This window comes from Leptinotarsa decemlineata, unplaced genomic scaffold (assembly GCF_025532065.1).
Source record: "Leptinotarsa decemlineata unplaced genomic scaffold, Ldec_3_MD MMD2_tig00000576_RagTag_RagTag, whole genome shotgun sequence".
Taxonomy (NCBI): Eukaryota; Metazoa; Arthropoda; class Insecta; order Coleoptera; family Chrysomelidae; genus Leptinotarsa; species Leptinotarsa decemlineata.
Genome location: NW_027412551.1, coordinates 6,919,623 through 6,936,014, shown reverse-complemented (window position 1 = coordinate 6,936,014; position 16,392 = coordinate 6,919,623). Strand labels below are relative to the sequence as shown.

Genomic DNA, 16,392 nt, shown 5'->3' with positions numbered 1-16,392 from the left:
TATTGTGTCTTTGATCAGTGTGGATTTCGAGATAAATAATGATGAATTCATTGCATTCCGTGCAGTGCGATTGTTATTTTCATAAAGAGATTTATTCTTGTAGATGATACATAAAGCTTCCAAAACGTAGAACGAGGTTAGTGTCGGTAATCTGTGTTTCACCGCACCGCTCGCTTTTTTGCAGCAAAAATACACTCTCGAAGAGTTCATTACCAAACAAACCCCAGAACTGTGGTTTGAGTCAATGAGAGCAAAATAGATGTTATTTGCCGCAGCATAACCTAAACCTGAGGGCAAAACAGCCGGATGATAACGCTTTATTTAGCATATTTATATGATTTGTGAATTCCAAATTGGTATGTTTAGTTCCAAGAATTCTATATTGTTGTCAGATGATGAAAAGTCAGCACCTAATTCTATATCCGGAACAAGACATTCCAATATGAGGAATTCTGTTTTATTGAAATTCAAACATAGAAAATTTGCATTGCACCACGACTTGATTTTTAGTAGGTAGCTTGTAACATTTTTTGAAGCAAGTTCACATCTTCAGAGTGCCATAGAACGGTAGTGTCGTTGGCAAATGAAGTGAAGAAACCTGATATATCTAAGAGTATATATATATATATATATATATATATATATATATATATATATATATATATATATATATATATATATATATATATATATAATATATATATATACAGGGTGTCCCTGGACTTCCTCTTTTCCTCTCGTGAATGTATAGATGGGGTCAAAATATCACCAGTACTTCATATAACTTTTTTTCCTAAAAGTCTTCGTAACCAAGTTACGGGCCCTCGAAGTTACAAAATGAAAAATGTTTTTCTTTGATAACTTTTCAAGTGAATATTCAAAATCATCCAAATTTTGGAAATTGACTGAACAAATGGATTCCTTCGATGAGCTTTCATGCAGGAGTCAGTTGTTTTGCTACAAAGTCAGGAACGGACTACCCCCGATGGTCCACACCCCAAAACTTTGAAATGACAGATATTTTTCAATATTTTTCAACAAAATAAGGTCACTTGGACAACTTTATGAATAAAAGTACTCGTGTGGAAAGTCGATCGGAGCAACGAGTCTTGATAAAAATGTAGTTTCACTCGACGACATCAAACCCGCTCGTCCACCATTATTTGAAATGAATAATTATCATATAATATATATATATATATATATATATATATATATATATATATATATATATATATATATATTTGATTGAGGCAACTAATTTTCCTTTATTGATGACAGTACTACCAACTGTCGAAAGCGCTCGCAGATAATTAATAGAAGATATAAAGCTTCAAATCCTTTTTGTAGAATTTAATATTGATATGGTGATATCTTTCTGCAGGCACTGTTTTTTCATCATCATGGTTTATTACTCAAGATCCAATCTTATAATTGATTCTAGGCTAGATTCAACAACCTTTGAAGAACGTTCATGATCCCAAATTCACTTTTGAAAACAGATTGAAACATGTCATATTAAAAAAACACTTCATTGTGAGATTTCCACTAAACGGTAAAAATCTCACAATAAAATAATTACGTATCGGTAATTACATATTCCGAAATTCTACACCTTACTAAAATATTTTGGATAATGCGGTGTTGTCACTTCTATTAGAAAGTAGTAGCGACTTTGATTTTCTAGATAGAACACCCTGTATATGATATTATTTTTGAAATCTACAACAATTACTCAACAAATTTTTTTGGTATTTTCCTTTATGAATTAATTTCAATTTTTTCTTCGGAAATCATGACCTCTAAAAATGAGTTGAGGAATACTATGGTACAGCAAAATATGTTTGGAGTTAGGGTGATACTTGGAGGCTTCCCACATTTCAGCGTAAACTCCGTTACTTCAATACAGGGTGGTAAAAAAATATAGTTTTTTGTTAGCTTGAAAAAGTGACTGAAAGTTGATTATTTCAAATAGAACACCGTGTATATTATTACAAATTAGGAGAATATCACAACGGTACTGTCAGATAATAGATAATCATGGCCTCCTTAAGTAATAGGGAATGGAAATACCTGAAGGGAGATTTTTATAAATAAATGCCTTAAAGTCTGGAACTTGACTGGTTGAGTATACGCATGATATACATAGAAAGGAAGAAAATTTTAACTTTTTTATTTGTTATAATACATAGGGTGCTTCATTTGAAATAATCAACTCTCAGTCACGTTTTCAAGCAAACGAAAAAACTGCATTTTTTACCAACTTGTAACGAAATAACGAAGATTATGCTAAAGTGTGGTAAGCCTTTGAGTATGACCTAACTCTAAAACCAAATTTCGATCCATAATATTCCTCAACTCAAAGCTATCAGCCTTTTTAGACGTCATGATTTCCGAAGAAAAAAACTGAAACTATTTCAAATTCAGAAAACGGTATCTGTATCTGTAGGGTAAGCCAACGGCACTCAGGCCACATGTGACCCATTGTACATCCTCCCGAGGAGTTTCACTCCTTGGTCATCGTCCATCTTGTCCTTGGACAGGTCAGAATGCCATCATCGTCACTTCTTCCAGGTTTGGAGACCAGCTCCCCTACCCTTTTGGCTGTTATTGGCCTCGAGAGGGACCAATGGGTACACAACTGATAGATGACGGCATGAAGTCCTAAGACATCAGTGCCGCCCTTCACGGGATACCCCTACCTGGCTGGGGTGGGGTGGATGAAAAAGTTATTCGTCCGTTAACGGGGGCCTCATTCGATAGAGAGAATATCGAGAGGGGTCGTCTACAGTATAGTCTATAGCTTTCCTAACTAACGGATTTTCCGCAGCTTCAAAAACTCGCCGATTCCTCGACTGAATGAACTGCCGAATGGAAGGCAGCTGCAAATCTCTGCGGATAACTTCATTTCGCACGAACCAAGGAGCATTCACAATCATCCTGATTAACTTATTTTGCAACCTTTCCAAAATGGAAATGTTGGACGGAGCCGCTTGTCCCCAGACGCCTGAAGCGTACATGATGACAGGCTTGAACATCGTGTTGTAGATCGTAATTTTGTTTTTTAAACTCATTTTGGATTTTCTATTGATCAGAGGGTACAGACTGGCTATCCGACCCTCGATCTTAGATTTAACGTACATAATGTGCGGGTTCCAAGTGAGCCTACGGTCTATTAAAAGGCCGAGGTACTTTACCCGCGCTTGCCAGTCAATCTCCCTTCCAGAGATTCTCACTTTTCTGGCCGAAGAAGATAGTAATCTTCCCATGGTTATCGCCTGAGTCTTTTCCGGGTTTACTCGGATCTTCCAATCGAGGTACCAGCGCTCGAGGTCGTCCAATGCTCGTTGCATGTAGACGACGCCGAGCTCTCGTCCCATGGAAGATGAGAGAAGAGCCGTGTCATCGGCGTACAGGGATATCTTCACTCGTTCGGACCTAGGTAGGTCGCTGGTATAGAGCGAATACAGCGTCGGAGAGAGCACGGCCCCCTGTGGCACTCCAGCGAGGATCTCTCTGTTGTCAGACAGAGAGCCCTCTACTCTGACCTGAAAAGTTCTGCCTTTCAGGAAAGACCCGATCCACCGGATCAGGCCCCGAGGTAGGTCGAACGCGTTTAGCTTGTGCAGAAGGCCTTCGTGCCATACTCGGTCGAAGGCCTTCGAGATGTCTAAAAGCACAATATGCACCTTTTTATTTGTGTTGAGCTCGCTGATGGTATTTTCGACCAACCTTAGAGCCTGTAGTTCAGTGGAGTGTTATCTCCTGAAGCCGAATTGTTCATTAGGCAGAACATTTCGGTCCTCAACTTCTTCGTTGTGTCTTTGCAGTACAACTCTTTCAGCCAGCTTAGCCGCCGACGAGAGTAGACTGATCGGGCGATAGTTCTGCGGGAACAGCTGTTTCTGACTATTTTTGGAGCATGACGACGTTCGCATGCTTCCACCTTCTAGGGATGTGTCTGAGGGCCAACGAACTGTTAATTAAGCTCAAGAGAAATTCGACGCAGTTCTCCGGGAGTCTCTTCAACAACTTGTTGGTTATTGAATCGGCCCCCGGAGCCTTCTTGGCCTTTGCAGCCTTGATATGACCCTTCAGCTCCTCCATAGAAGCCGGACGGATGTCGTCGTTGTCATCTTCCCTGAGGAGTCGGTGAACCCGGTCTTCCAGCAGCATATCGCGATCGATATCGTCATCGTCGTCAACGTTAAGTTGAAACTGATGTTCCATCGTGTTTGCAAAGGCTAACGCCTTATCGGCGGGGAGTAGCACACTCCGCGCTCTCCGTGAATGGGTGAGAGAGCAGTCTTCTTCCCCCTGAGCCTACGAGTGACTCGCCAAAGCTCGTCACTCCCAGGTTCGAAGGATTCCAAGAGCTCTTCCCACCTTTCGTTTCGATGCTCAATGATGGCCTGTTTGACTCGGTTGGCCATCCTGTTCGCAGCTGTTTTGTCCCCTGGGAAAAGGGTTCGCTGATAGAGCCTTCTCAGGCGATTTCTCTCTCGTATCAAGGCTTTGATACGAGGGGGAAACTCGTTGTAGCTCTTCAGCGGACACTCCTCCCTGGAGGTGGCCGCTCGAAACGCATCATTCACAGAAAGCTCGAAACGCTCAACTGCCGCGTCGAGTTCGTCGGGAGAGTCGAGTACCTCAGGAGGGGCGTGCATCTCTTCGAACTGGGCTGTGAAGACATCCCAGTCCGTCTTAGATCTCACGCGATACTCAGATCATCGACCAGTACCAGGATTACTGGATTATGATCAGAATCCAGTTCCAACAGAACGTAGATTTCGCTAGTCAGAGAGACGTTTCTGAGAAGCGCAATGTCTAGTACGTCAGGCCTAGTCTGCCCGCGATAGTACGTAGGCTCATCTGGTCCCAGCACAAGATATTCATGTCTGTCAACATGTGCATGGAGCGCTTGGCCGTTTCGATTTGTGGCTCTGCTCCAAGGTCTGTGCTTGGCATTGAAGTCGCCAGCAGCAATTGTCGGGATGTTGCTTCCCATCAGCAGTTCATCCAGAGATTCTGGGAGTAGACGAATGTTCGGAGGGTTGTATACCGAGATTATTCTGTGACAACCCCTTCTCAGTTGAATTTCGACCCCCACGGCCTCAGTACCGTGCAATCGAGCACTGTCAATGCCGTATTGGACACACTGCAGGGATCGCTTGACAAAAATGCCAACTCCCCCTCCAGCACGTCCAACACGTTCTCTGTGAAAGAATCTGTAGTTTGGATTGACAATAGATTCGTTCCTTAGATGTGTCTCTTGGACTAGAGCCACATCTATGTTGTTCTCAATTAAAAAGTTTTCGAAGTCCAGCTTCTTTGAACGAATGCCATTAGCATTCCAAAAAACTATCTTCAGAGATCTAGGCAACGTTGGTTGTCTAGACATTGGCAGTTCCGGTCATCACGTTAGTATTCACCGTGAACATTGTCTGTAACACGGGGAATTTAACAAATAACTTTTTCATCAGGTCCAGTGCGGCACATATGTCTGAAACCCCCTGAGGCTGAGGTGAGGGTTCAGGTCGAGGGGAGGTGGGCTTTGCAGAAGTACTTGCAGAAGTACTTGCGCCCTTGGATGCAGCTTTTGCAAAGCTGACCCCCTCCTGGACGCGTCCAGACCCCGCAGGTCTCCCTGAGGAGGCTGGTTATTTAGGTGTAGCCTGTCCTTTTCTTTATACCTTAGGGTACGCGGGGCAGCCGCGATAGTTGGCTGTATGTGCCCCCTTGCAGTTATTGCACTTCGGGGGGTCAGTCTTAGCCTTTTTGCAGGCACTGGTTAAGTGCCTGCCAGCGCATTTGACGCAGATGGGCACTGCCAAGCAATTGCGTTGGCAGTGACCAAAGCGCTGACATCGGTGGCATTGACCCACCGAAGTTTTTCCGGGCTGGGGTTCGACCTGAACCTTCACGCTTAAGAGGTCTTTGAACTCAAAAATATGTTTCTGGTCTCTGTCTACCAAGACAAGGACCAGAGGCATAGGTTTGCCAGCGCGCTTCAAGCGCGTGACGCTGGTGAGGTCAAAGCCTTTTGCTTCGAGCTCCTCGCGCACATCAGTGACTGCCAAGTGCTCTGGCACTCCCCTGATAACGGCACGTAGTTGCCGCTCTTCGGGGAGCGAATAAGTATGGTGAGGGATTTTTTCCTTCACCAAAAGCCTTGCCAGACGCCGATAGTCGTCAGGAGACTCCGACTGGACTTTGATACCATCATGTAGATTGACGGCTTTCGAAAACTTGATCTTCTCTTGAGCCGTCAGTTTCAGCAGCGGTACCCATTTGTCCTTCTGTCGGACAAGAATGGGTGGAATTCTAGCCTTTGAAGCTGAAGACGGGATGTCTTGCTTCAGAGGGGTAGGGGGGGTGGGTTCCTCATCATGTAGAGTTTTGACGGTGTTTTCCGATTTTTCGGAGGCACTGTCGATTGATTCTTTGGCATTTGTGTCCATCTCTGCATCACCAGTACTTGGTTTGCTCGAAGTGGCCACCTCGTTAGCCCGATTTTTGGCTATTTGATGAGAGGAAGTCTCGGATTCTGAATAATATTTCCGAGCCTCGTCTCTGACGTTATTCAAGGCCGCTTTCTTTTTCACCCAGCTGGCTTTGGTTGATCTGTGATGACTTTTTTGGTCCATTCGTCAATTCTACGTCTCGAGACGTCAGGCAGCGGTGGAAAGCCGTCATTGAGTCGCCTCTTTTTGGAGGCGGAGGAAGCGAAGGAAAGTACGCTCATGTTGTCGTTGTCAGCATCACTGAACTCGCGTTCGGAGAAATAGTCACGAGTAGGTGGAGCATTAGCCACTCCCTGTTCGCGGTCCGCCAACACGTGGCGGTCGTTCCCAGGGCTTGGCAATGCTTTGCCAAGCAAGTCCGACTGGGTCAGAACAAGAGCCGAGATCAGTTGGCTTATAAGGCCAATAATCTCGCCCTTCTCCTTCCCAGCCAGGCTGCATAGCAGTTCCTCCATACTGCCGTGACTTGAAACACTGTATTGAAACAACCACTAGCTCTGAGCACCAAAGTAACGGAAAAGAAATATTTAAACGTACTCACCAGAAACGTTTTCGCTTGCGCAAAACAACAGAACGCACGAACTACACTGAGCCAGAAACACTACAGCACGACTGGTCATTCATTGAGAAATCCGCACGCTATATCGCTAAGACACGTCTGCAGTCTTCGATGGTCAGCAATCGAATAATGTAAGGTGGACAGGTCACTGGGAGGCATCTCCTTTATATTGGCAGGTGTAGGCCAAGACTCGCCGAACACACAATCTCTTATTAACTATGCTGTGCTATGACTGTGCTGCTGTGAACACCTATCAAGGTGAGCTCCAGAGATTTTCAATAGTTAGTGGTTTGTTTTTGTGACTTTCAATTGACCCTCTGTTGTGAATAGAATATCATTGGTGTAGCCTTTAAAAGTGCACTGCAGTGTAAAAAAGAATAACATTAGAACGCAATTTGAAATTTTGGTTTGAATTACCTGTACATTGTTGTCATATCTCCAAGAAAATGTCCAAAACAAGAAGTGGACAAGTGGACGATTGTATGGTGGATGCTATCCTAAATAAATTATCACCCAGATTTCATCAAACATGATTGAGGAACATCTAGAGAAACAATTTGAAAAACAATTCGAGAAAATAGGCAAAAAGTTAAATACCCTATTCGACAAATTTTCATCACTGGAACAGACAGTCGAAGCGAATAAAAATGAAATGTGTCCTTAAATGATAGAATTGATAGGATCGAACAAAAATTGAAGCTAAATTCTCTGAGGATAATTGGATTAGAGGAAGAAATGAGAGAAAATTCACTTACCAAGGTACTCAATTTGTTGAATAGTGTACTGAAAGTTGAAACTACGGTGAATGATATAAGTAATGTATTTCGCATGGGAAAAATTACTAATTCTCATAATAAGCCCAGTCCTAGAGTGGTACTGCTTACCTTTGTGTCGTGTCTAAAACGGAATGAGATATTCTCAGCCAAGAAATATCTGAAAGGAACGTCAATGTTCATAAACGAAGATCTGTCTGATGCACGCTACAAAATCCAAGGAAAAGCCAAATCGAAATATGGAGTCAGAAACGTATGGTCTAGGAATGGCAAAATATATGCTAGAGTTGACAACACTGTTAAACTGATAAACCGAGAAGTAGACATGGAATAGGACTTTTTGTGTAGAGTAAAAAGTCATTGATAAAAATGTTTGCATTTCTTCACGCTGGAATTTAAAGTTGTTATTGATTTGCTTTGAAGTTAGAATTTCTAAACGGAAATATTTTTTTTTATTTTATTCTTCATTTATTTTATTAAGTAGCACTCAATTTGGTATTATGGAAATTCAAATATCTGTAACACTGTTGATTCCAACTGTTGAATCCAAACTGTTGAATCCAAATTCAATTTGAAATAGTTTAATTTGATATTTAGAGCTCTCCAATGCAATAAAAATCGTAGCAGAATAGGTACATATGACCTGAATGTTTATTACCAGAATTGCAGGGGACTAAATACAAAGAGTAATGAGTTTTTTGGGAGAAGTCTTGTCGAGGATTTTGATATCATTATAGCTGTTGAGTCATGGTTACAGGAGAACATACAAGATGGTGAAATAGTTGACGTACAGCGGTACAATTTGATAAGATCTGAAAGAAATTTACAATACACTAATTTGACTACTGGTGGGGGAGTTTTTATTGCGCTCAAAAAATCATATACAGTTCTGCATGTTAACAGATATCGGAGAGATTTTGAAGCAATATCAATCACTTTCAAAGTAAGTAATCAGAAATATACCTTATGTGTAATTTATTTATCTCCCAGTAGTACAGTTCAAATAGTTGAAACGGCATTTAATTTTATACAAGACCAAATTTATGATAACGAAAAAGTTTATGTTATTGGTGAATTCAATATACATGATAGTAATTTACAAAAATACAATATGTTACGAGATTTCTTAGACTTTAATAACTTTTCACAGTTGAATAACATTCAGAATACACAAGGGAAAATATTAGACTTGGTACTAGGTCCGGAAAGTTCTATAGGTAAATGTTCAGTTGAAAGAGATTCATTACCGTTTGTAAAAGAGGATAACTATCACCCTTCCTTGAATATAAATATCAATGTTTCAAAAAGTTTTAATATTAAGAAATCTACACAAAAGTGTAACGAGGTGAAATATAATTACAAAAATGCAGATTTCTTTGCTTTAAGTACGAATGTCAGAAATACAGATTGGTACGAGGTTTTGAATGATAATAATGTAGAAACAGCTTTACACAAATTTTACAGTACATGGGGGGCAATTGTTGCGAAATGTGTTCCAACGTACTGTACTAATACTAGTAAAATGAGCAAATACCCTTCCTGGTTTTCAAAAGAAATCAAATTATTACTAAAGGAAAAAAACCGATGTTTCAAATTGAGATTTTTGTCCAATCAATTCAATGAAAAGTATAAAAATATTAGGAAAGAGTTGAAAAATTCAATAAAAAAAGAGGAACAAAAGTACTTCAAGAGATTGGAGGATAATATAGATACTGATATTAACTCCTTCTGGAATTATGTTGATAATAAACAAAATAATTCTCCGAATCTAAATTCTTTCTACTACCAGGGAAATGAAGTATTAGCTAATAAAACTACAGAATACTTTGCAACATTTTTCTCTTCCACGTTTTGCCAACAACAAGCCTCATATACTGTAAACTCTGAAGATTCTGATGTTTATTGTAATGATACATTTGTAATAAATCGTTTAGATGAATCTGATTTCGATAATGCGGCAAAAAAATTAAACCAAAAAAGTCATCTGGAGTGGATGGTATACCGCCATATATACTTAAAGGCTGTCATGAATGGCTCAGAACACCATTGCTTTATATTTTCAACCTAATAATAGCTAGCAAAACTTTTCCATCTATAACATCTATAGTTACTCCCATACATAAATCGAACGATAAAAAGGATATAGAGAACTACAGGCCTATTTCAATACTATGTTCCCCAGCAAAACTATTTGAACAAATTATTCATACAAAGTTAAATCAATATGCCAATAAATATATTGTTCCAGAGCAGCATGGTTTTATGGCTAATAAATCAATTAGATCTAATCTATTTCTGTTCAGTAATTTTGTCTCTGAATGTTTTGGAAACAAGTCTCAATTGGATATAGTGTATACTGATTTCAGGAAAGCATTTGATCAGGTGAATCACGATGTATCACTGTATAAATTGGGAAAGTATGGAGTAATAGGAGGGATATTGCAGTTATTATCAAATTACCTACAAAATAGATTCTTCATGGTTAAGCACAATCAAAATATATCTTCAAAGTTTCCTATAACTTCCGGAGTCCCACAAGGCTCTAATTTGGGGCCTCTATTGTTTTCATTGTTTATTAATGATCTATCTTCAGTGCTGAATTATTCATCCGGTTCGCTTTTCGCAGACGATTTTAGAGTTTTTAAAAATGTAAAAACGGTGAGGGACTGTATACTCCTACAGAAAGATGTAAACAATATAGTGAAATGGAGTAACGACAACAAACATTCATTCAACATAAATAAATGCCATGTCTTAACTATACATAGGATCAAGCACCCAGTTATCTTTGATTACACAATGGACAATGAAGCATTGGAGCGTGTAGAGGAAGTTAAAGATTTGGGGGTAACCTATAATAACACATTTTCCTTTGCCAACCATATCTACAATGTCATCAAATCTGCTAATCGAATGTTAGGATATATAATTAGAGAAAGTAGACATTTCAACAGTATTAAAACTATTAAATTACTTTATTATACCTTAGTTCGGCCCAAACTTGAGTATGCATCCGAAGTTTGGTCAAACGAGAATGCAACGCTATTAGGTGATATAGAAAAAGTGCAAAATAAATTGCTGAGATATCTGTATTTCAAAAAATATCATAAATGGCCGGATTATAGAACGGTGCGAATATCAACACTTAGAGCAGAATTTAAAATATTATCTCTACAGCAAAGACGTTGTTTGAATATTATGATATTTTTGTATAAAATCTTAAACAATAGAATAAATTGTCCGGAAATTCTATCGTTAATACCTTTCAATGTACCGCTGCGACGCACGCGTTCATCATTTGAATTTAACTATCCTGTAAATTTATATGGATCTAGATCTTCTCTTGTATACATGCTTCGATTGGCTAATCAAACAGGTGTTTTAATATCATTGGACTGGACTTTATCGCAAAACAGTTTTCGCCAATTGATATTAAATTATTTGGTTAGTATTTCTGAATAACGTCTCCCTGTCATTCTGGTATATTGGCACTTAAGGTTGTGTAAACATTATATTGCTATTTTTAGTATTAATTTTATTGTATATGTATTAGTATTGAACTAAAATTTTTGTTTTTTTTGTTATATCCATGTAATTAGGCTAATCAGCCTGTTTGGATGAATAAATAAATAAATAAATAAATAACTCCGGGCACTCGCATAGGACATGCACTCATCCTGCATAGAGGTGTATCCACTATCCCCACATTATGGAGGTGTTTCCTTAGTTGAAAGTGGCCAGTCAGAAATCCTACTGTTAAGAATAGATTTTTTCTGGTCATCGCCAGATATTTCTTCGGCGCCAGCTTCGCAGGGTCACCCAAGGTGATCCTGGCAAAATGGCATCCTTTGATTCCCTCCCATTTCTTTAGGGATTGAGCATGGGTGTAAAATTTGGCTAGTTCCGCAATTGTCGAAGTCATCAGGCAGTAGATGCCACTGGGTCCTAAAATTCTTTATAAAACGGTAATAGATAGGCATAGGGAAATATCAAGAAAAGTTGTCGGATGATTGTTGTAGATTCCAAAAATGTTATTATTTAGGTATAGAATGTTCCAGTTGAAAAATAAAAGTTGCAACTACTTTCTAATAGCAGCAACACCGCATTGCTGCAGGTTAATTGAGTATTATTATCGGATGACACAAATTCTGCAACAGAAGGTTATTCAAATCTATGCGTTCGTTCATTAGAAATTGGAATTATCTGAATTTAATAATTTCCATACTTTCCAGAAGTTTGAGTTTCGAACACTTATCCAGGAATTGATTATTGAACTCATGTCCCTCTGAAAGAAAGTGAATATCATTTGTTGAAATATTTTTTTCTTCCTGAAATTTGTTAATATGCTCTTTTCTGGCAGTTTAACTTATATAAAATATTGGACATGTACCACACGACAATTTCTTGAGAAATTCTGTTGAAATATGTTTTTCCGCCCCCCACAAACGATAACTCTTAGAAGTCAAAAATTATGCGAGCTAACAGGGGTTGGACAATAGGAAATGAAAATCGATCGTCCAGCCTTGAGGTACGAACTACCAATTCGCACAGCGGTCGATTGAGAGAATGTAGCAAACCCACCAGGCTACCGTTCCATCTTTATCCCGAATGAATCAATGTTTGATGATTTTTCAGTCTCTGACATGACATGATGAATTTAACGAATGCCACTCATCACCTTACAGAGGAAGTTTAATCTTGAATCAGAAACTCTTCATTAACAATTTCTCAATTTTCTGTAACGTATGGAAATCAAGATTTGAAATATCTATGAAAAATACCAAACCGAGTTGAATATCTCCTTCTTTCTGAGATTTTGTTCTCATAAGTAGATATAGCTTACAATTCATCATCTGGTTGGCTTGAAGGTAATATCAAATGTTTTTCGAGTATGAAATGGTTATGATTCAGAAGTAATTCATCAGTCCTGCGTGAGTTTTGTTGTAGATTTTTGAAGAACGTCTATTTCCTTCTAATTTCACAACACAACAAAAAAATATTTTTTGAATGTTTCCTACACTAAATTAGTCAATTTCTACTAATTTTGGGGTGATGAAAACGAAAATAACAATGAAAAAATTTTATTACCTCTGGTTTTTGAGATACACAGTACTTAATCTTAAAGAGTAGTTATACTATACGTGAAAAGTGAAAGTACATAACACAATATTGTTATGTTTCTTTTAGAATATTTTAAGTACAAAATTAATAAAAAAAACATTTTTCTTAGTGTTTTGACAAATAAAAGAAGTTTGTACCACCAAATTTCAATTAAGTCCATCCGATTCATTGTAAGATCGCTGTCGTTTAGCTTGTCTTTTATAAAACACTTCTGGAGCATCCCTACACACAGACCAGCAGTAGTCTGCCAGCATTGCTTCATTCCAACGGCCCTGATATCTCTGTTCCATTAAGGCAATGTCTTGATGGAATCTTTCTCCATGTTCGTCACTCACAGCTCCACAGTTTTGTGGGAAGAAATTAAGATGAGAGTGAAGAAAATGAATTTTTAAGGACATGTTGCATCCAAGTTGGTGGTAAGCTTGAAGAAGCTCTTTAACCAATGCTGTGAAGTTATCATCTCTTTTGTTACCTAAAAACCCATGTACAACCCCCTTAAAGGCTTCCCAGCATCACTCAACCTGGGAAACTTTGCTCTCAAGTACTTAAAAGCTTGTCCTTCCTGGTCCATGGCCTTCACAAAGTTTTTCATTTGTCCCAACTTAATATGTAATGGGGGAAGGAGAACATCCTTAGGATCTACAAGAGGCTCGTGAACTACATTTTTCTCATTAGGGTTTAGGTCTCGTGTAGGCCAGTTCATTTTTTTATAGTGAGATTTTCTATCCCGACTGTCCCACAGACACAAAAAACAACAGTACTTGGTGAACCCTAATTGCATTCCTAGGAGTATAGCAATGACTTTCAGATCACCACAGATGTGCCACTTGTGTTGTTCATATTTGATTGATTGGAGAAGTGTTTTCATATTTATATACGTTTCCTTCATGTGAACTGCATGACCTATAGGAATATATGGTAGCTGATTTCCATTATGCAGAAGTACAGCTTTTAAGCTTAGTTTTGAGGAGTCTATAAACAGTCTCCATTCAGATGGAGTGTGATCCAAATTCAAGCAGTCCATCAAACCATTAACATCAGAACAAACTACAAGGTTTTCTTTTTTCTCAAAAAAAGGAAGCAAATCTTTTTGACGCTGTCTGTACTGAGATATTTTCACATCATGTTTTAGAAGATTCCACTGTTGTAGTCTTGACCCTAACAGCTCAGCCTTTTCCTTAGACAAGCGAAGATCTCTTATAAGGTCACTCAACTCTGCTTGACTAATTCTGTGCGGATCACTAGACCTATCGCTTACCTCAAAATCAGGGTCATAGGATGTAGAAGGATGAGTTGCTCCTTCTAAACAGTCTTCATCACCTTCCTCTAAAATTTCATAGTTTTGGGGTGGAGAAGGGACTGGCAAATTGTCTGAGTGTGGTACAGGCCGAAGAGCAGATGGGAGATTATGATATTTAACCGTTCCTCTTTTCTTCATAGATAAACCTTGCTTAATGGGAGGAGTTAAGCAGAAATAACAGTCGTCTGTATGATTGGTAGGCTCACGCCAAACCATAGGTACTGCAAAAGCCATTGCCCGGTTTTTATTTTTCAGCCACTCTCGCAATATGACGGAACAAGAATTACAACATATATGAGGAGCCCATGATTTATCTTGGTCCAACTTTCACACCAAAATAATGTTCATAGGCTGTCTTAACGATAGGTGTCATTTTACGTTTCTGAGCCTTAAATGTTATTTCACCACATATATAGCAAACAGAATTCACACACTTTCGAGGCATTTCAGATCAGCACTTAAATTAATTTAAAAATCAACTTCACACGATAATTTCAATAGCAACCACGTGCGTACAATTGACAAACTCACATAGGTTATGTTTACTACTTAAGAACAGCTGATGAGAGGGGTGTTATGTAAACAAACATGTGTACCAACTGTTGGTGATGAAATATTTCATTTGTTGAAAACTCAATATATATATATATATATATATATATATATATATATATATATATATATATATATATATATATATATATATATATATAAATATATATATATAAATATATATATATATATATATATATATAAATATATATATATATATATATATATATATATATATATATATATATATATATATAATAATGATACTATATCTTGAAAACAAGAGCTAATATATAATTTTTATGGTCACTTTTGGTTTTAACACGTGGAAATACATTAAAATCATCTAATCTCAACCCCGAAACAAAAACTTTGTTGTGTTGTGTTTTGGAGTTGTGATAGTGGAGCGGGCAAAAAACTTTAGCAGGGTTCAATTTGGACCCTTTTGAAGGCCAGGTTTTCAATCGAAAGACTGGAAAATATATTTCAGTTGTGTAATGCAAATTCAGAAACGAACAATACTAATCGTCTGGAAAATTCAATTCTGAACTTGAGATTGATTGTTTTAAATGAGAGTGAGGGACATATTAACATTGCTGATGATATAATTTTGAAAAGACATTATTTCGATTAAAAAAAAAACACAAGCACAACAGGAAAATCCCCTAGGCGCTCCGAGAGCGGTGCCTGTGCAAAAGTAGTAATTTACATTGAATTTGAATCGCTGGAAATTGAATCTATTCGGAAAACGTTCTCGGCAAGAGAGTTCTTGAACAATGATGTTCGAGGTATACTGAGTTGAACCTCAAAACGATGAGCATTCATCGACGTCTTTGACTGTTTCAGCTCTTCAACTAACAGTTTCAACTAAACAGCTAATTGATGAGTACAATATGAATCAAAGTCTAAATAATTTAGGAAATGATCAATAAAATTGATTATTACCAACTGTTGCTTCAGTGTTCTGATTCTCAAATTCAACTGATGCAGATAAGAATCCTATTCAAACCCTACATACCTTTTGTATTAGAATAAAATGAAACTATACATATCACTTTTGCTATACACAATTCACAAGTAACTTGCGATTGGGCTATGTTTGAGTTCCCGATTATTTATTTGCTGGTTTCTATTTACTACTGACAATCATTACATCCACTAACTACTTTTTTATAGACATTTCCATAATCGTCAATATAATGAACTCATTTTAATATTTTTATATCAATAAATTTGCATACATATTATTAAAGAGAATGTCAGGGAAGGTAGGCCTTGATCTAATGAAACCAAACGTTCGTTTATTCCTACGACAGACACCATCAGTGATATATGCGTTGACTGCGAGGGCGAAGTTCATCTCCCCAAGTCTCAGCAATAACTAAATCTCTGGAACTTCAAAATATAATCTTTGTCCTCATAGTTAACGCATGACACATTGTTGAAAAAAATTGAAATATATTTAAATGAAAATGAACGGAAAATCAATACGAATAAAACCAAATCAATGATAATTAGTAAGAAACATTAACTGAAATCAATTGACTATGAAAAGCTTCAACT

At 38.0% G+C, this 16,392-nt stretch overlaps 1 protein-coding gene across 5 annotated transcripts in view; it reads right to left on the bottom strand.

Annotated features, from left to right (window-relative positions):
- The window catches only part of LOC111511444 (fatty acyl-CoA reductase wat), a 47,303-nt gene extending 31,328 nt beyond the window's left edge, over nt 1-15,975 (bottom strand). For 2 of the 5 annotated variants that reach the window (XM_074174316.1, XM_074174317.1), the window contains exon 1: nt 7,073-7,607. Coding sequence is in view for 1 of the 5 variants with exons in the window: in XM_074174317.1 (XP_074030418.1) it covers nt 7,073-7,144 (72 nt within the window). In the remaining 4 variants the exon portion in view is untranslated. Of the gene's footprint in view, nt 1-7,065; nt 7,608-15,847 lie in introns of those variants that run through there. The other 3 variants (XM_023167488.2, XM_074174315.1, XM_074174318.1) reach the window with 3 other exon arrangements.
- Between the last annotated feature and the right edge of the window lie 417 nt (nt 15,976-16,392).